This window comes from Xenopus laevis, chromosome 9_10L (assembly GCF_017654675.1).
Source record: "Xenopus laevis strain J_2021 chromosome 9_10L, Xenopus_laevis_v10.1, whole genome shotgun sequence".
NCBI lineage: Eukaryota > Metazoa > Chordata > Amphibia > Anura > Pipidae > Xenopus > Xenopus laevis.
Window position 1 is genome coordinate 130,730,722 of NC_054387.1, and position 22,259 is coordinate 130,752,980.

General features: G+C 39.1%; 1 protein-coding gene across 1 annotated transcript in view; it reads right to left on the reverse strand.

The window, feature by feature from the left end:
- The window catches only part of LOC108703964 (transmembrane protease serine 9), a 32,204-nt gene extending 18,685 nt beyond the window's left edge, over positions 1 to 13,519 (reverse strand). Inside the window, exons 1-6 of the mRNA XM_018240276.2 lie at positions 13,153 to 13,519; positions 7,039 to 7,065; positions 4,450 to 4,618; positions 4,052 to 4,317; positions 2,965 to 3,134; positions 1,006 to 1,284 (exon numbers count right to left, since the gene is read on the reverse strand). Of these exons, the coding sequence (XP_018095765.2) occupies positions 1,006 to 1,284; positions 2,965 to 3,134; positions 4,052 to 4,317; positions 4,450 to 4,618; positions 7,039 to 7,065; positions 13,153 to 13,192 (951 nt within the window). The 5' untranslated portion in view covers positions 13,193 to 13,519. The remainder of the gene's footprint in view (positions 1 to 1,005; positions 1,285 to 2,964; positions 3,135 to 4,051; positions 4,318 to 4,449; positions 4,619 to 7,038; positions 7,066 to 13,152) is intronic.
- Positions 13,520 to 22,259: the final 8,740 nt, after the last annotated feature.

The following is a 22,259-nucleotide window of genomic DNA, read 5'->3' on the forward strand; positions in this document are numbered from 1 at the left end:
TGTGCCTTCCATTAAATACTATTTACATAAAAACATTTAAATACTGTCCGTTTATTAAAAATAAAAAAATAATTTTTCAAAATATACAATACACAACAACAGCAGTGACTTACAGTTACAGGAATAGAAGCTGACAAATAACTTTTTATTAACAGCAAACACGGTGTAATGTCTTTATTCATCATTATCTACATGACATCAGTGCCGACAAAAGCAGGTTTAGAACCCATTGGCTTGTGCTTTTCACCAAGAAGAGGCAAATGGGTCCATCTTTTATTTAGAAGCTCTATAATGCATCATGAAATACTTTAAATGGGCAAACCAAAACTATTGTATCTGCCCCTCTAATAACTGAAATTGGGTATTATTGGCGATTCTGTTACTTCTTGGCAATAGTTTGTGGAGGTCTCTATCCATAATAACCCCATGCACAAAGTAAGGTCAGTCCAGAACTGGTTTGCAGAGACAGGAGTGGAAAACCCTCACCGACCTGCACAGAACCTTGACCTCAACCCAACTGAACATCTGATGAATTAGAACACTGAGCCAAGTCAAGACTGATCGCCCCAAACAACATCGGTGCCCAACTTCTTATGAATAGAAACCAAACCCACCGACATCTAGTTGAAATGCTTCCAGAAGTGTGCTTAGACTTGTGAGTTCTCAGTAATTGACTTCCAATGACTCAAATTGTTTACATTCTATTTATTTACTTTTTCATTATGGTTGATAGATGACTATGAAGACACCAGTTTTTAGATTGACCTATACTAGATATGGTTGATAGATGTAACCTAAAACTGTTTGGTCATTTTCAATTTCTCTTTTATCTTCAAGAAGGTTGAGGCATTGGAAGAAATTTATTTATAGATCAACATCTTTGGTGGTGGGTGGAGGACAATCCCAGTTTCAGCTGGTTGTTTCTACCAACCTGGTTGCTGATACTTCCATCTGACAAATATGTGTCTTTTCTAAGTTACCATGTAGTTCATTAGGACTTCATAGGAAAAGTAGCAGAATAGTAGTTATCCAACTGATATGTAGGGTGGAAGCAATGATGGCTGGAGCTGTGTTATTCAGAGAAATGATAGGTCCTGAAAATGTGGCGGACTTCACATTCACAGAGATGTCTCGGACTATTGACGCTATCCAGTCATTATACTTAGTCAGGAGGGTATATACACCTGGGCGGTACGGCTCCCCACAGCCCTCACCAAAACTCACCACACCGGCCAAGAACCATTGGTAACCTGTAGAACAAACCAACGGTCCCCCAGAGTCTCCCTGAAAGAAGAAATAACATTTTAATGATTTGTTTTTATAGATATGTTCACTCTGGCAATATTTCAGTTGGGGGAGGTGAACATATAATTTTATATAAAATACAAGTCTTTTCAAGTAATGACAATATAATGTAATGTCATGTAGCACTGATAAAACTGGTGTGTTTTTTTCAGAAACTCTACAATAGTTTATATAAATAAGCTGCTGGGTAGCCATGGGAGCAGCCGAAGAAGGAGAAAACACACATGATACACAGCAGATAACAGATAAGCTCTGTAGGATACAATGGAATTCTTCAGAACTTATCTGTTATCTACTGTGTATCCTGTGCTAGAATGGCTGCCCCCATGGCTACATAGCAGCTTGTTTATATAAATTATAGTAGTACTTATCTGTTATTTACTGTGTATCCTGTGCTTGAATGGCTGTCCCATGGCTACACAGCAGCTTGTTTATATAAACTATAGTAGTACTTATCTGTTATCTACTGTGTATCCTGTGCTAGAATGGCTGCCCCCATGGCTACACAGCAGCTTGTTTATATAAACTATAGTAGTACTTTTATCTGTTACCTACTGTGTATCCTGTGCTTGAATGACTGCCCCCATGGCTACACAGCAATTTGTTTATATAAACTATAGTAGTACTTATCTGTTACCTACTGTGTATCCTGTGCTTGAATGACTGCCCCATGGCTACACAGCAACTTGTTTATATAAACTATAGTAGTACTTATCTGTTATCTACTGTGTATCCTGTGCTTGAATGGCTGCCCCCATGGCTACACAGCAGCTTGTTTATATAAACTATAGTAGTACTTATCTGTTATCTACTGTGTATCCTGTGCTCGAATGGCTGCCCCCATGGCTACACAGCAGCTTGTTTATATAAACTATAGTAGTACTTATCTGTTATCTACTGTGTATCCTGTGCTTGAATGGCTGTCCCCATGGCTACACAGCAGCTTGTTTATATAAACTATAGTAGTACTTATCTGTTATCTACTGTGTATCCTGTTCTTGAATGGCTGTCCCCATGGCTACACAGCAGCTTGTTTATATAAACTATAGTAGTACTTATCTGTTATCTACTGTGTATGCTGTGCTTGAATGGCTGCCCCCATGGCTACACAGCAGCTTGTTTATATAAACTATAGTAGTACTTATCTGTTACCTACTGTGTATCCTGTGCTTGAATGACTGCCCCATGGCTACACAGCAGCTTGTTTATATAAACTATAGTAGTACTTATCTGTTATCTACTGTGTATCCTGTGCTTGAATGGCTGTCCCCATGGCTACACAGCAGCTTGTTTATATAAACTATAGTAGTACTTATCTGTTATCTACTGTGTATCCTGTTCTTGAATGGCTGTCCCCATGGCTACACAGCAGCTTGCTTATATATTATCCTGTTATCTACTGTGTTTCTGAAGCTAACAAACCAGTTTTACCAGTGCTGGGCAACAGTAAATTATATTGTCATTCCATTAAAAACACTTTCATTTTTTGGTGTTAGTGTTCCTTTAAGGCTCCACTGTGCACAATGGACAACACATACAGAGGAATAATAGCTGGTGTGTCATTGAAATAAACCATTGTTTTACAGTTTTTTGGACCTTTAAGAAGTGACACAAAATTTTATATTTTTGTTGATTAAATAGGTCACTGTATCAACCCACCTGGCAGGAGTCTTTGCCGCCATTGAGGTACCCTGCACATATCATGTCATTGTGAACCCTTAGGGTACTTGTTCCAGCAGATGTTGGGGTTTGATAATAACCATCACACTCGGTTGCACCAATCAGAGGCACAGCTACTTCCTGCAGGGTCTTTGGGCTTGGCAGAATGGCTAAGAAATAAAATGTTCAGTTAGGAAAAGATGGTATAAGTATATTCTTCCTAATGTATCTTTCTATCAATTTATCATCTATCTATCCATCCATCCGAAGTCTGTCTGTCTAGTATCTATCTATCTATCTATCTATCTATCTATCTATCTATCTATCTATCTATCTATCTATCTATCTATCATCATCTATCCATTATCTATCATCTATCTGTTCCAAAGAATGACAGACCTGCCGTAGAGTACCATAGCTAGCCTATGTTTTGACTGATCTTTGACTGATCCATCTATCTATCTATCTATCTATCTATCTATCTATCTATCTATCTATCTATCTATCTATCTATCTATCTATCTATCTATCATCTATCTATCTATCTATCATATATCTATTTATCTATCATATATCTATCTATCTATCTATCATCTATCTATCTATCATCATCTATCTATCCATTATCTATCATCTATCTGTTCCAAAGAATGACAGACCTGCCGTAGAGTACCATAGCTAGCCTATGTTTTGAATGATCTTTGACTGATCCATCTATCTATCTATCTATCTATCTATCTATCTATCTATCTATCTATCTATCTATCTATCTACAGTCTATCTATCTATCCATCCATCCATCTATCTATCTATCATCATCTATCTATCCATTATCTATCATCTATCTGTTCCAAAGAAGGACAGACCTGCCTTAGAGTACCATAGCTAGCCTATGTTTTGACTGATCTTACCAGATGTTGTTTATGGAGGAGGCAACATTTGAGGGATGGGCTGCCCTTAACATTAAATTATCTGCTTTGGATTGAATTCCAGTTTTCATGGAGGGGTCACAATATCAGTTGCAGTATATCTGGTACATTCATGATGACAGACTTTGATATATATCTTAACAATTAAAGATACTTACAATCAGATTTAATATTTCCAAAGCCGGTCACCCAGCATTTTAGGCCTCTGGGGAAAGTCACATTAGCATCAGGTAGACAAACTGGGAGGATGTAGTTAGTGTAGGTGACCTCCTTCACAAGTTCTATAAGGCTGATGTCCCCACTGTCTCCTTCATTATGGTAAGTGGGATTATTATATACTCTCTTAACTGCAATGGAAACCTCATTGTCATCTGGCTGGTCTATCTTGTGGGACCCAAAAAACACAGTGACAGAACTTGCAATGCTAGAAAAGAACATAAATATATTTTACTACTCTTTAAAAAAATGTAATCCATGGAAATAATAACTCATTATTAGTTGACCTTCTATGTCCAAACCCAACCATACCACAGCAACTGCCGTTTTTGTTACCCACCTAGGATTAGGGAAGCAGTGAGCAGCAGAGACGACCCACAGGTTGGAAATAAGAGTTCCACCGCAGAAGTGTTGTCCATTAAACCTCAAGCTGACTTGCCAGGGCCATCGTCCTTCCTGTGAATCCTGCCCCCCCACAATTCGGCTGGTCACCAACGGTATTCCACATTCTGCAGGGAAATATACAATGAGATGTGGGAACCTAAAGTTTTTGCTTGTTTAAATGTACTTGAGAAAGAGTTCTTGGGCTTCTAATATTGCCCTTGGCACCTCATTTACATTTTGATATGACTTAATTTAAAGTGGAAATGTATTGCATCCATAAAATCTAAAAGTAATGCTGGAAATACAGCACGATTTATTTGACATAGTAATCGTAGAAAGGATGGTTTTATGCACTAATATGTACCCTGCACCTCGTGGAAATGTGATAAATGAGGGAAAAGTGCTATCCATTTTTACCCACAATGCCTTGTGTTGTTCCTGATTAAAAAAAGCCAAAACAGAAAGTGAAATGCATTACAACATCAGAGTTCTCAAATCATTACCCCATGACTCCCCCATTGCTTTTATATATATATATTATATTGCTTCTGTAGTAGTGAGCTGGATTCAACTCTCTGATAAAGGTGCTCTTTAAGTCATGAGAAGACCTTTGAGTGAAACCAGAATGGACAATAGTATTTGACTATGCTGAAAATTACCGAACAATTAGCTTTTTAATAAATACCACCACTGCTGCATTATTAATTAAGGGACAAAGTGAGCTCATGTGTTGGTTAATAGAGGGAACAACAGAATACAAAGAATATAGAATTGTATAAAAGTATATGACAACAGGATAGGATCATACCATTAATGATGAGAACCTAATGATCAGGAAAAGCCATTGTTGTTGTCAGGTTCTGTGCCAAGAGCAACTTGCCTGGCACAATAAAGTCCTTCACAAGCTAAATGGCTGATGGCAAATATGAGATGTGTATTTCCAGTAGACTGTATGAGCAGGAGTACAATGGAACAATAGAATGAGATTGCAGTTGGATAATTATCTTGAAAATGAATTCAACATTAACCAGCAGGGTGTGGTACTGGGCAGTGGCAGACATCACTCTGAAGGGACTATATGGCCTATTTCTAAGGGCTTGTTTTATTGCCCAATACAATTTTATTAAATCATAAAGGTTTGGAACATTCTGCAGAGCGAACCTTGTTCATGAGTGGACCGAGCCACAAGGAACCTGGGTTTTGGTGAACACTTCTAGTCTATCAACCAGCTGAAATATAATGATCTACCAACACCATGACAGGTCCACCACGTGCATTTAAATGCGGAGTCCCCATTGCAGTCACACTATTAAATAGAAATATGCACAGTTCTCATCACAAACCCACTGAGCAACCGGATCTCAAGGGGCACAACATGACTCACTAAACTATGGCTTCCTGAGATACTTGTTTTCACACCATTATGGCTGAAGGAGCTACAGTATGTAAACAGGGAAGGGATCCCTGACAAGACATATAAGGGCAAAAGCAAAGGAAACAATAGGGGTAGGGCAGAAAACATGGGCATGTAAAAAGAAATGATAACAAAGATATAAGAAATATAATAGATCAGAGGGTTTGCAAGGCCCAAGAAGGAGCTTTCTAAGCTGTTAGTCCTTTAATCTTGCAAAACTATAAGTATAAGCAATAACAAGTGATCGACGAATTTCTCCCGTTTCGTTTTACCAAACAATTAGTGAATTTCCTGCAAAACGGCAGAAAATTTGCAAAACGTGAATTTTGACGCTGATGACAATTGTCGCAGGCATCAGAATTGTCTGTCGGCATCAAAACATTTTCATGCCAATTTTGAAAATGTATTCGCTGGAGGGGAAAACGTGGAAATTCGCTGCAAATTTGCCCATCACTAGCAAAAATCCCATCAAGAGCGGTAAAATACCATTGGTCTTTATTGACAGATACATTCCATAACATATTTTGGATCCCTTAGGCTTGTCCACTATCTATTATCTATCTTTCTATTATCTATCTATCTATAATCATATCAGTAACGGAACTAGGTGGGGGCGGGCCCTGGTGCGGGCCGTGAAGCGGGGGCCGCCACCACCCTCGTCCGTGTCATCTTTCTCTGCGGCTGCAGCGCGCACAATCTGCCAGGGCGCCCTGCGGGGGTGCGGGCCCTGGCCCAGTTGCTCCCCCGGTAGTTACGCCCCTGAATCATATATCTATAATATATCTATAAATCATCTATCTATCTATAGTTTCGCTTTAAGAACTCTTAGTGATATCACTTCTCTATTATCTGCTGTAGTGACAATTTCCTGTGTTTACTTCCTGATTAATGATGCAGTACATTTCCACTCCGAATCAACAGCCACACAAAGAGTTTCACTGAGAGTAAACGTTTGTAGGCTTTTGTGTATCCTCACGTACTGATGGGAATCATTTGATCGATACCACAAAGCACCTGATCCATTTGAATGACAGAAGGGTGGGAACCTTTAAAACTTTGTTCTTTATGGAACAAAAGAAAAATTTTTTTCTTAGCAATGAAACTCACAGCACAAGTCTAATAATATCTCACCTGTAGCTCCAGTAATCCCAAAGAGACCTGAAGGAAGAGAATATACAGAGACATGAATAAGTATCAGTGCGTGTAATGAAAGGATAAGTAATTAGTGCAAGGGAGGTATCAGTAACAGATCCTTCTCCCATTAATCTATTGCACCAACCACAAGCAACCTCAGATTATTTGGAATATGTAGGTAAAATACGTTATCTGATCAAAAGTACTTTTTATTCACAACGCAGCATTTTCCCCATAATCCCAACATGTATAGAGGGAATTAATATAATTGCAACCTACACATTAAAGTCCACTGTTTGTGTTAACATTGCTAATTAATGTTGTTCCCCTAGATAACAATTTACCATTTCTGTCCTGATGAGCAGCATTTTGTGCATGATTTTTTAACTTTGCACCCATTGTCCTCTTCTAATGTATGGCCACCTGGTGGCTTGTTTTTAGCAAATGTTATGTCAGCATTAAACTAAAGGGAATCTAAAGCCAAAACATTAAGTAATGTTTTCTCTTCTGGGTTCTATTGCAGTTTACATTATTGTTAAGATATTTTAGCAGTTTTAGACTGATAATACTAGGTTTTTGATCCAACAACTCTCCAGGAAGGTCAGTGCATCAGAAACCAAAAATAGCAATACACGTGCATGCACTTCTTGTGTAGTCATTCAATTTCCTATTAAGGAAGAAACCAAAAATAGCAATGGACTTGTGTGCACTTCTTGTTTAGTCATTCAGTTGACTATTAAGGAAGAAACCAAAAATATCAATGGACTTGTGTGCACTTCTTGTGTAGTCATTCAGTTGACTATTAAGGAAGAAACAGTGAAACATTTGATGGGTAAATAAATGTTTAGAGACCCCGGAACTTCCTTGCAGGGAAAACCAGCTCTGAATCTCTATAGATACACTACGTCATATGGTACAGCTCAGTTCATATTATACATTCCAAAAAACCATAATTGCTACTTATAATAAACTCAATATTTGAGGCTATACATTTTTAAAAATCCGATATGCGTGGAGATGGCTTTTCTTTATAGCTTAAGTTGCTCACTCAATAAACTCTCTGACCTGGGTGTATACAACAAAATTTTCGGGACCCCCTGGGCCCGCCTATCCCCTGGGCCCCGAACACCCGGGCCCCAAGCCCCACCGCAGATCGTGCCCACTCCACACAACAGTAACCCCCCACACACACAAGTTATAAAAAGCTATTGATAGTCATGGCCCCCTTATAAATTAAAAAAAAAAAACTGTGGTGCCAGGGCCCACCTTAAAAGTTTTTAAAAAAATTGGTGGTCAGTGCCCACCTTCAAGTTAAAAAAAAATAATTGATGACCAGGGCCCCCCTATAAGTTAAAAAAAAAATGGGGCCCCAAAGAATATTTTTTAAAAAAACATTGGCGCCAGGGCCCCCCTTACAAGTTAAAAAAAAAATTGGGGCAGCAAAGAATATTTTTTTAAAAAAACATTGGCACCAGGGGCCTATAGAATATTAAAATAATACATTGGTCGCCAGGGGATTAAAAAAAACACAAATTGGTGTTCAGTAGAATTGAACTCGTGGCTTCAGGACTTCAACTTCACCTCCTTTTGTGACTTTGGGTGTTTTCGCTGCTTCAGGACTTCAATTTCAGGTGTTTTCGTGACTTTGGGTGTTTTCGCCGATTCGGGTCTTTTCGAGTCGGGACTTTGGCTGTTGGTTTTTTTTTTCGGAAATGGTGGCACGGCTTTGGCGCTGTCAAGGGGGACCCGGCTCTTTCGAAAGTGCAGCACTGCCAGGCCCCTCTTTAGGCCCAGGCCTGGGACACTTGTCCCCCCCTGACGGCGGTGTTGTATGTATATACCCCAGGTCCCAGTCTCCATTACATATAATAAAGTATGGATCTTAAATGGAAGAATACACTCACCAGCTTAGACAAGTGGCCCGGGTGCATTGTCCCAAACTTATAGCTGAAGGTGAAATGCAATCGAAGAATATTTGGCAAGCACTCCATATACCTAGGCCTATGACTACGTGTCTTTGTATATGAAACGCATCCAGGACATGGATTTTTTAAACTGCTGAAAGAAAGATGATCCTTTTAATCTGCATATGGAGTGCTTGCCAAACTTTCCCTGAATCACTATGGGGCAAATTCGCCAGCATGACGTCATTTCGGGACTTCGCCGATTTACTTACGGGCGATGGCTTTAATTCGCTAGTGAAGAAGATAGACTCTAGCGATACTTCGCACTCTAACGCCATGAGAATTTTCGCTTTGGAAAATGGACGTAACTAGGCAAATTCACCAAGATGTAGATGTAGAAGTGCAATAGAGTAGCAAGGAGTTCCAAAAAATTCGAAAATTCTTCTAAGTCCCAAAAAACGCTGGCAACTTTTTAGTTTTTCAGAGTGATAGGCTGCAAAAGATCGCAATTTTTTTTTAGGGTACCCGGCTTCCCCCCCTACATTTCCTAACATATGGCACATAAACTATACACTGGGCTCATGTGTACCACAATATAATAACTTTATTTTATTAATGTGTAGTGTAATGTATTTGCTGCAACATATACGTCCATTGAACTTTAACTTCCTGCAGTAGTAACCAACGATATCGCAACTTCGCTTTGCTTGCTGAATTAACGCTAGCGAAACTTTGCCATTGTTCAGCGTCCTGGACACAACTTTGCTTTTTAGTTAATTAGCGTTGTCCTTGCGAATTTTCACCTAGCGAAGTGTGGAGATGTGAGCAAAGCTGTTGCTGGCGAATTTCCGGAGGTTAGTGAATTTGCGTCCCCAAATGCACATCTAAAAACCAGAGTCAAGTTTCTTGGAATTATTTTAAGCAGAATTACCAGAATGGTGTTTTGTTATGACTTCTAGCTCTAGATAAACATAAGGCTCAAACACCATTTGTACATGTATGTCTCACCCCGTACTTTGCACATGGCTGTGATTAACACGGTGACTCAAAGCCGATTAATGGTCCCCAAGTAAAACAAGTTGAACGTGTGCCACTGTAGAAATGTTTTGTTCCCACGGGTTATACTATGCAGATGGTTATTCTAAGTGCTTAGTCACACAGGAATTAATTAAAGAGGAACTATCATGATAATAAAAAAATTATATAATAAGATTCATCATACTGCAATACACAATGTTCTAAATTTGATCAGTTATTCCGCTTCTCAGCATTTGTCTCTATTCATTCTCTCTTCATGCCGGAGTTGGGAACCTGATTCTGAAGGACAGTTGGGTCTAATAAAACCTTTGGAGGGTTCCTTTTGCTAGAAGATGTTTTAGGGCTCACTCAAAATCACCAGACATCCCTTCTCTCTACTTGAATGACCAGAGCAACATCAAGTTCAGCCCCCACCCCCTAGTGTGACCAACCCCAGAAATCCCTGATTCCTGATGAGTTTTAACCACATTCCACCTAATCAAGTTACCATATCTGTCCCCAAGTTCTCCGACCTTCCCTGATTATTCATAATAATTTTATTCATAATTAATGAATGACTCCACATGGCTTCATCCACTCACTACAAACCCCTTCTACTACTCAATGAATGAAACAACTGGGAGGGTGTGAGGGATGGTGTCAGGGCTGCCCAAACTAGACTGGATATCATTTCCCATTATTTTCCTATGAAAAACTTGTAGTGTTAACCCCATAAGCTTATTGCTCCCCTGGCCTTAGCCAATCAAACCCAGTGTAGATCTAGAAAAAAGGGGAGAGGGGGTGCCACCTTCCTGGCCATGTTGTATCCTGCTTCCTTCTTGGGTTTCAGGATTTGTGCCAAAATGATTATTTTTATTATTTTTGTAGATTTTTTTGTGCTGGAATGAGTTAGCTCTAATACATCTGCTAGGAAAAAAAAGCTCCCCATAGAAGAAAAATTGGATCTAACTGTCAACCAAAATTTGACCCAACTTCTCTATAAAGACAGAATGAAATGAAAGAGATGCTGAGAGGGGGTGATTGAAGATATACATGATTATTTCAGAAACTGCAAATAATTTTGAATTGAATATATTAAGAAAATGTCTTATTTCAGCATGATGAAGCTTATATTAAATTTTCATTTTTGCAATTGTTCCCCTAATCAAAGGCAACAGAGAATGGAAAAGGTAGGGATTGTGAGACACTAAAAGCTCCACTTGGGGCTTTTTTCTTAAAGGGATCCTGTCATTGGAATTTTTTTTTTCAAAACGCATCAGTTAATAGTGCTGCTCCAGCAGAATTCTGCACTGAAATCCATTTCTCAAAAGAGCAAACTGATTTTTTATATTCAATTTTGAAATCTGACATGGGGCTAGACATTTTGTCAATTTCCCAGCTGCCCCTGGTCATGTGACTTGTGCCTGCACTTTAGGAGAGAAATGCTTTCTGACAGGCTGCTGTTTTTTCTTCTCAATGTAACTGAATGTGTCTCAGTGGGACATGGGTTTTTACTATTGAGTGTTGTTCTTAGATCTACCAGGCAGCTGTTATCTTGTGTTAGGGAGCTGTTATCTGGTTACCTTCCCATTGTTCTTTTGTTTGGCTGCTGGGGGGAAAAGGGAGGGGGTGATATCACTCCAACTTGCAGTACAGCAGTAAAGAGTGATTGAAGTTTATCAGAGCACAAGTCACATGACTTGGAGCAGCTGGGAAATTGACAATATGTCTAGCCCCATGTCAGATTTCAAAATTGAATATAAAAAAATCTGTTTGCTCTTTTGAGAAATGGATTTCAGTGCAGAATTCTGCTGGAGCAGCACTATTAACTGATTCATTTTGAAAAAAAAAATGTTTTTCCCAAGACAGTATCCCTTTAAATATATTCATATCACAAAAGAAGGTCCTACTCTTATCACAAAAGAATATCCTACTTGAACGAAAACCTTTGACCACAAGGATCTTCTCTGACGATGTCCCTCTAAGAAGTCCCCAGGAACTAATGTCACATAATAGTGCATTACGCATCCAATCCCTCACAGAGAGGCAAGAATTCTTTCAACACCTACTTCTACTCTCCCATAGGCGGAAGGGGGATTTTTTGTGTTTGGGGAGGCTAAATGTAGATATCTTCTACCTGGGTTAATTTGCCGTATTCAGTTTCATGTAGAAAACCCCAGAACATGCCAGGATTAATGCAGTAACAATTTCATGTAGAATGCTCCAGAGTACACGAGAAGATAAATACAGTGAATTCTTCTTTTTACGGAAACAACAGGACAAATTTCTTGCCTGTTCCATGTATACTGCCCTATTTGCTCGACTAAACAAAGTGAGTGTTTTTAAACATATTCTTATAAAAAAAAAGATCTTACTCTTATCACAAAAGAAGATCCTACTCGAATGAAAACCTTTGACCAGAAAGTCCTTCTCTACCAATGTCCACCTAAGAAGTCCCCAGGAACTAATGTCATATAACAGTCCAGTAAGCTTCCAATCCCTCACAGAGAAGCTAAAATTCTCTCAACACTTATTCTACTATCCCATAGGCTGAAGGGTGATTTTTGAGTTTGGGGAGGCTGTAGCTACCTTCTACCTGGATTCATTTGCTGTACTCAGTTAAATGTAGAAAACCCCAGAACATGTCAGGATGAATGCACTAACAATTTCATGTAGAATACTCCAGAGTACATGAGAAGATAAATACAGTAAATTCTTATTTCATGGAACACAGGGCAGGACAAATGCCTTGCCTATTCAATGTATAATTCCCCCGCCCCCAGGATGAATACAATGTCAGTTGATAATAACCCCAGGACACATTGTAGTATAAATGTATTGATAGCTTAATAAGTAATATCTTCCAGAACACATGTCAGATGCAAATATATCTATCTCTATCTTCACATGTTAATATATAATACGCTTGAGCCATGAATACCAGTATAATAGGTTATCCCTAAAAGCTGAGCCTAATGATGTCACTTTCACTAGTTTAATAGAAACCTGGGTATTCTAAGAAATAATATACCCCTACTGTTAAATACATAACACAAATGTAAAAATGAATTTCTATATACACAGAATATCTCAATGTTCAAACCCTTAACCATCCCACTATATATATATATATATATATATATATATATATATATATATATATATATATATATATATGAGTGTTACTTACCCAAGGTGAACAGCAGAAGAGCTTGCGGTAGGGGAATCATCTTTATTCTTCTCTTGCTGGGACAGGTCTGGTAATAGTAACAGTCAGTCTCGTTATTATAGCTAATAGCTAGCCTATTGCATCTTTTATTTTGTAAGAATGTTGGTCAACCTGTTTATTGATATTGAACCTGTCTGTGTATACAAATAATGAAACACGCCCAAAACCTCCTCACGTGTGAGTTCTGGACGTCTAGTTTTAATTTATACTTCTGACGTTGCTCTTTGTCTAAGCCCATCCTCTTCCCATTCATCTCCAAAGATGTTGCAGGTGCCATAGATTTGCACTGTCCTACCCTCCCCCTGTCCATTCGTGCATCTCGTCTGTGCCCTAGGGCTAATCTCACTTTATGTATATTCAGTATCACCACCTGAGACCTATCAAATAACAAGTGCAAATTTTATATTCATACATGTCACACTCTGTTAATGAATTGAGATCCAGTAAAAGAAGATCCAGAAGTAAATCCCAATCATTAAAGCACAGTTTTAGGGTTATCCTTAGATAAGGGAAACTGTAGAATGTTGTAAATAAGCCCCCTTTTGTACATCTCTCATTTAAAACAGACTATATTTTTGAAGTGTTATGATATTTGGAAGAACAACAGTTTGGCTGTAAACACCAAGCATTAATAGACCTGCCATACCAGTGATAGTTCTGATGTCTCACAGTAGAAATGCTACAGAATACAAGGTGACATTCTAGACCAGTGGTCCCCAACCAGTGGCTAATGAGTAACATGTTGCTCACCAATTGCTTGGATGTTACTCCCAGTGGCCTCAAAGCTGGTGCTTGATTTTGAATTCCAGGCTTGGAATTTTGGTTGCATAAAATCAGGAGTACTGCCTGGAACATTTTTCATGCATGGGTTAAAACGTTTTGGAACCCCAGCCAAGAGCAAATGACGCCACTGAATTCATAACAAAGTTAAAGGTATATTAAAACATTGCTGTATCAACAACAGTTCCATCACCAACAACTTTCACATAGTGCTGACCTCAACTCCTACTTGAAGTTCTCAGTAAGGTTCCAAGAATGTCCAGATAAGAAATAGCAAATGTCGTGCTGATGCCTTCAGGCTAAGCCCACCCAACCACTGTCTAGGTCTCCTTGAGATAGGCCAGCCACACAGATTGGGAGCCACTGCCCTAGGCTACTTGGCTCCATTGGTCAGTGGACAAGAATTAATTAAGATAAGCCAGGGTCTTGTTGCTGTAAGAGTGGGTGCAGGGCATCAGGTTCTCTGGTGGGCCCTAGGAGACCCAGTCCAACACTGAGGAATGCAGGACAGAAATGTGATTCCACTTTACTTCTAGGGCAGTCAGTGACTCCATATAGTAAATATATAGAGATTATATATTGTTTTAGAACAGACTGATTGCTGGAAAGGACTACAATAAACCTCTAACACAGGTATAGCGAGGATTGTTCCTACTGTACAGCCACTGTATTTATTGGCTACACTGTACCTTGCATCAAATAAGGGGCTTTACTTTTTGAGGAGGATTGATGGCGCATGGGCATTGTAAGGTCCAGTGGTTCTCTTACTCCCCATGCTCACTGCTTCAGGAGAAAGTGATAGTCCACTATTGAGTTTATATGACATTTATATGTCATTACTCCAGAACTCTACCCTCTTTATTGAAGCGTTGTAAATAAAAGATCACTGTAAACATCAATAGGCTGTGAAATTGTCATATTTCTTTCATTATAAAACAGGCCCCATCTTACTTACTTCTTCATTTTGAAAAAAGGCAATCGGCATTCCAAATATCTGTGTATGAGAACATGAATCATGTGAAGAACAATGATCAGAGACATGAAAGTGCTATTGTTCTATTCTATGAAAAGGTATTGATTAAACTCTATTGTCTCAGCTCAGAAATGTCAAGCAGAGATGAGCCATCACATGCAAAACACTTTGAAATTATATAATTGAAATTCATATAGCATGAGAAAAACACAAAGGGCAAGATTAATTGAAGGGAAATGAGGTGATAATATTAGTCCTTCCACAACACAATATAGAGATTGTATATGTTGATGTCATGAAATGTTAATAAGTGCAGTGTCAGGAAATCTGTTATGGAATTTTTTGCTGAAATCTTTCTAAATTCAGCAAAGAAAACAGAGAAACCTTTGCATAACCTGGCAAAGACCTTTGCTAGACTCAACAAAGAGAAGGTACATCTTGCAATATTTATTTGTTATAAAGTAGGTTGGTGTTGATAACCATTTTCCATGTATTAAGATAAGAACTGACAATAACATGGAAAATAAACCCTCGTCTGGATGGTGACGTATACTGGCACTATTCTCCTGAGCCACCGGGCCTGATTGAATTAGCGCGGGTTTTTTAATATGATGGCTCTCTGCTGCTCTATTGCTCCACCTTCCTTGTTTACTTTTAGCAATCTACCCCCTTTATGCTTCAAGTTGCTTGATCATTGAGCTCCCCAGCCAGATCTAGCCTGCAACACCTTGTTCTTTGCCAAGTTACAAGTTCCTAGTCTCTGAGTCCTCTCCCTGTTCCTTTACTCTTGTCCTGGTTCCTTGCCTGATTTGTGTGGATCTCCTGGTACTGACCTCAGTCTGCTCTCTGGACATTCTCATTGACTCCCTGCCTACTTCATGTGAACTCCTGGTATTGACCTCGGCCTACTCTCTGGACCTTTCCCTCTGGACATCTGCCTGTCTCAACCTCGGCTTGTTTATTGGACTTTTGCTGCTAGCTGCCTGGCCCAATGTTTGGCCAGTTGACTGGACTTTGTTTTACTTGCCGGTATCTCAGTATGGCTTCTGAACTCCATTCTTCTAATCTGTCCTCAGTGATGTAACGCATTCCATATTCAGAGGCATGGGGACCACATGCATCCTGAAGATCTCCAGTTGGGCAGATCTGCATGAAAACAGAGTAAAGTGGGTGCACACAATGTTCTCTCAATTGATATCTGATAACCTAAAGTACCTAAGGACCTAAAGTAGGACCACATTGATATGGCCTACTTGGGTCCCCTAAGGCCAGCTCACTTAAGAGGTGAGGTTCTGTCTATATTCAATGTAATATTCCTCTTGCTCTTGTGTTTAACCAGATGTTTTTACACTTTTGGGATTAAAAACCACATTTTGGGTCTAACAGTTGTTAGGGATGCCCCCAATGTTACATAAAAATATGATAAAACAGCCGTGTTGCTGTGGTTTTGCAGACTTATCCAAGAATACAGATTAGCATCTCCCAAAATCTCAACCTACTAACACTAACTGGCCACTGGGGGGGGGGGGTTATATCACAGGAAATATTATAGTGAAACAGTAAAAACATGTTAAAAGATTGTCTATATAAATATTCATAGTAAACAATGACTACTGTATGTTGCAATTTCTCATCAACCTGCCCAGGAACCTCCTTGTGACCTTACCACACCTCTATCTAATTCCTCAGTATTCATCCCCTTTATTTGTCACCACCTGACTTCAAGATTCTTATCAGCTAACCTAAAAACGAAGTCTAACCCTGCCCTCCTCCCACGATCCGAGTACAACAACAGCACATTCCAATCCTATAGAGCAGAAGGGCAGAGGCCACAAAACTGGAATGTGCCCCCTTTTTTTGAATTTGTCAGATGATTGTTGTCTTAACCCAAATTAGTCATGTTATTATATTTTATCTCCATCCTTTGTAGATGAACCCAACTGTGTGCATGAGAACTTCATAAATGATACCCCAGTGATTCAGTGTACTTGTACTAAGGATTATCTTTACAATATGAATTCATAGAAGTCTCTGTGTACTTTCGCTTCCATTGAAAGGAAATCTGCATAATCCCTTCTAATAAACATCTATCCTATGTCATACCCTGACCTCCCGTTTATTATCTGTCACCTTTAGTTTTCTGTTATTCCCTGAACACCTACAGACACTATGGGCCAGATTCAATTTGGTTAGAAAAAGGTTTCTCACGTGAAAACTCATGGCTGAGATTCGATTTGAGATGCCATTCAATTCAGAAAAACATCTCATGTTTTATCACATGAAAACTCTATTGAAGTCTATGGGAAAAAACTGAAACTGGATTTGGAGAAAATGTATTTCTCTTTGAATTGAAGATTGTCCATGACTTTTTATGTGATAAACCATGCGATAACTTTTTCTCACTGAATTGAATCTGGTCCTTTATGTATAGAATAACTTTCATGTTGCCAATGTGGTCTCCTGGTTGTATTTCACATCTACAAGTGTGCAGTTCTGTTTTGCTTTATAGATGAGATTCTAGCTATCTAAGAGAACTAGGTATCTATCCCTAGATGACAACTACTACCTTATCCTTAGATACTTACCCACGCCCTATCACCCATCTTTCTCTCTTCCTGACCACTTCCCGTCCTCTCATTGATGCTAATTAAATAATAATCTTAATTGCCCAGGTCCAGAATTATATTTCCATCATTAAAGTCTTCAAATTTGCCCAGGCCTAGATTACTATATCAAATATGAAAGTCTCCAAGTTTGCCCACATCTAGAATTCCATGTCACCCATTAATGTCTTCAGTTTTGCCCAGGCCTAGATTACTATATCAACCATGAACGTTTCCAAGTTTACCTACATCTAGAATCCCATGTCAACCATTAAAGTTTTCAAGTTTGCCCAGTCATAGATTCCTATATATTATATCAATTATGAAAGCCTCCAAGATTGCCCACATCTAGAATCCCATTTCAATCATGAAAGCCTCCAAGTTTGCCCATGTGTAGAATGCCATGTCACCCATTAAAGTCTTCAAGTTTGCCCAGGCCGAGATACTATATCAACCATTAAAGTCTCCAAGTTTGCCCATGTGTAGAATGTCATGCCAACCACAAAGAGTTAATGTAATAAAAGGCAGAAAGTTTGCCCAGGAGCAGTAACCCATAGCAACCAAGTCTAGAATTATTTATCAACCATCACAGTGTCCAACTTTGCCAGGTCTAGAATGTCATATTAACCATAAAAGCCTCCTAGCCAGGTCTAGAATGTCATATTAACCATAAAAGCCTCCTAGTTTATTCAGGTGTAGCACCTAAATCAACCAAAAAAGTCTCCAGATATACCCAGGTCTAGAAACCCATACCAACCAGGGTTATGTTATAAAAAAAGGGTTGTGTTATAAAAAGGCACTCATTTTGCCCAGGAGCCATAACGGATAGCAACCAATCAGCAGGTAGAAATTACTGGTCTCCTGTTGAAACACAAACATCTCATTGGTTGCTATAGGTTACTGCTTCTGGGCAATTTTAGTGCATTTTATTACATATGGACGTTGATGTCTTAAAGTTTGGCCAGGTCTACAATTCCATACTAACCATAAAAGTTTCTAATTCTACCTAGGTCTATAAACCCATATTTACTATAGGAAATATCTCCTAGATTGCTTAGGATTAGAATTCCATATGCTTAGAACATGCCTAGCAGATGTATTAGAGCTCACTTTATTAAACTCACCAGACATCAAGGGGCAAATTCACTAACGCGTGAAGCGCCGAACGCTAGCGTTGGGCATTTTCGCTACTGTCCAAATTCACTAACGAACGCTGGTGTAGTTTCGCTAGTGTTACTTCGCAACCTTACGCCAGGCGAATCTTCGCTAGCGATGAAACTACGCAAATTCACTAACTTGCGCAGTGTACTGAACGCTACCTTTTATGCTAGACTTCCTTCGCCACCTCAGACCTGGCGAAGCGCAATAGAGTAGATAGGGATTGTTTAAAAAAAAAGTCAAAATTTTTTCTAAATCCCAAAAAACGCTGGCGTGTTTTCTACATGATGGCTGATAGGCTGAAAAAGATCGAAAATTTTTTGGGGCTCCCCTTCCTCCCCCCTACATTTCCTGACTCATGGCAACTTACCTAGACAGTGGGCACATGTGTAGGGCAAAATAAAATTTTTATTTGATGTTTTGAAGGTTTTCTAGGCATTTGTAGTGCAGATACGTGTTCCTCCATTGAAATTTGAATTTCGCGCCGTATGCAAATTAGCCTTCGCTAGCGCAACTTCACTTTATATAGCGAAACAACGCTAGCGCAACTCCGCAACCTTACGCTACCCCTGTGCGCAACTTCGGATTTTAGTGAATTTGTGAACCGCTGGCGAAACTACGCCTGGCGAAGTGCGGCGAAGTTGCGCCTGGCGCAACTTCGCATCTTAGTGAATTTGCCCCGAAGTCTCTCTACATGCGGGATTTGTGCAAAAGGCAGTTATTTTGTTAGATTTTGTTTGTACTGGAATCAGTTATCTGAGTGAGCTCTAATACATCTTCTAGGCAAAAGGAGCCCCCCTATAAGATATATTGGATCATTCATCTGACACCCAACTGCTGCATGAAGACAGAATGAAGAGAAACAGATGTTGAGAGATGGATGGTGAAGATTAACTTCATTTTTTTTCAGAAATGATGCAGAATATTTAATTGATTGTATTTACAAAGTTTCTTATTTCAGTACGGTGAAGCTTATATTTAAATGTCATCAACCGCAAAAGCTGCCAACTTTTCCCAGGTCCAGGCTCAATGTAATCAAGCTGAGCAAACCGTTAAGAATTTACCGGTTCTTTCGCATATATTTGATTGGTGGCTGTGGATTACTAGATCTGGCGCAAATATTTGATTGGTTGCTGTGGATTACTAGATCTGGCGCAAACAATTTCATTATATTAACTTCATTACACCTTGAAGATGACTTTTTCTTATTACCACTTACTACCTGATGTCATAATATCCTCATATTTTGCAACAGGGGTTAAATTATTCCTTATACATCATGAGGTTTCAGAGTCACAGGGGATTTACAGTTCCTAAAAGTCTGAGTCGTTTTCCTTCTTGCAAATTGTTTTCTTACAACGATTTCTAACATTCCTTTTGCTTCCTGAAACACTAGCCCAGTCATACTTCAGCACGGAGCTGCTGCACAGGTTATAGTGTAAAACAGCACATGAGTTGCACGCCAGTCACATGACAGCGACTATTAATTATGCACTGACTCATTAGTACTGGGTAATGAGAGGCTTTTCCGCAGCCAAAATAAACAGAGTGGCGGCACTTTCATATATAATTGGAGGCAAACATACCTTTTATAATAACTCAGTGCTATTGTGATAGAATGGGAGATGATGAGACGGCTATTGTCCCTGTTGGAAGGAAACACATACACAATGCACTACACAATAATCATTGTTAGAGTAATAGGAGTAATAACAATAGTGACATGACTCAGGGCAAAAGGCTTTAATTATGAGGGAAATAAACAGTTCCACTTTTCAGAAGTATTGTTCTTAGATGTAATGACATCATAAAGCGATACACATATTGATTTTATAGGTACATTTAATCACAGTAAGTCCCCCTCTCATTATATTCACTATGTGACGGGCGGCTCTAGGAAGGTCCACTACTACTGAATATGGGGGGACTGTAGGACGAGTAGGGCTAGATTTGGAGGGGACAAATGCCTAGTAACATATATTTCAGAACTATAAAGAGGACCCTTGTCCAAATATATATACATATTTCTCTGTACTAAGAACAATTCAGCAGGAACAGCCCCTAAGTTTGCTCATAGTCTGTACAGAGAGATCCCATAAAACTATGGCAGCATAGGTATTTCCTTGTACTAAGCACAATTCAGTAGGAACAGTCTCCTAAGTTTGTTCATAGTCTGTACAGAGAGATCCCATAAACTATGGCAGCATAGGTATTTCCTTGTACTAAGCACAATTCAGTAGGAACAGTCCCTTAGTTTGTTCATAACCTGTATAGAGAGATCCCATAAATCTATGGCAGCATAGGTATTCCCTGTACTAAGCACAATTCAGCAGGAACAGCCCCTAAGTTTGCTCATAGTCTGTACAGAGAGATCCCATACAACCATGGCAGCATATGTATTTCTCTGTACTAAGTACAATTCAGCAGGAACAGCCCCTTAGTTTGTTCATAGTCTGTACAGAGAGATTCCATAAAACTATGGCAGCATAGGTATTCCCTGTACTAAGCACAATTCAGCAGGAACAGTCCCTAAGTTTGCTCATAGCCTGTACAGAGAGATCCCATACAACCATGGCAGCATATGTATTTATCTGTACTAAGTACAATTCAGCAGGAACAGCCCCTTAGTTTGTTCATAGTCTGTACAGAGAGATTCCATAAAACTATGGCAGCATAGGTATTCCCTGTATTAAGCACAATTCAGCAGAAACAGTCCCTAAGTTTGCTCATAGTCTGTACAGAGAGATCCCATAAAACTATGGCACCATAGGTATTTCTCTGTACTAAGCACAATTCAGCAGGAGCAGCTCCTAAGTCGTTCATAGTCTGTACAGAGAGATCCCATAAAACTATAGCAGCATAGGTATTCCCTGTACTAAGCACAATTCAGCAGGAACAGCCCCTTAGTTTGTTCATAGTCTGTACAGAGAGATCCCAAAGGTATTCCCTGTACTAAGTACAATTCAGCAGGAACAGTCCCTAAGTTTGCTCATAGTCTGTACAGAGAGATACCAATTAGAAATACCAGCTCAGCTATTTTCCTGTTTTCCCCACCTTAATACATGCACTATTGTAACAAATTCACAAATTTGTATGAGCTGCTCTCTGCTGGTGAAAATAAAGAATGCAACTATTTTAAGTTTTCCCAAAGGATATTAAAGCTGCATTTTTAAAGGACCAGTAACACCAATTATTTTTAATACTTAATTCTCCCAAAACAGCTATAATAATGGGTATGGCTCACTTCCCCTAGGATTTTTTTAAAATAATCAACTTGAATTTGACTTGTAAAGTTCCCCATAGGAGCAAAAAGGCAACGGCAGCTTGAATTTCTTTGTAGGGTGAACTGGAAGTCAGCTTTACATCAGGACTTAGAGCACCTAAGCTTTTTTTCCAATGTCTGCAGCTTACATTTCGTTTTTTATTCCTTGGGACAGCTTTTGGACGTAATGATGTGAGCATATATTTAAGCTGCAGACGAGGTGGTTGACCAATCAGTTACTGTTTAGTATGTTCTAGAGTGGCCAATTTTAAGTAACTTTTTAATTGGCCTT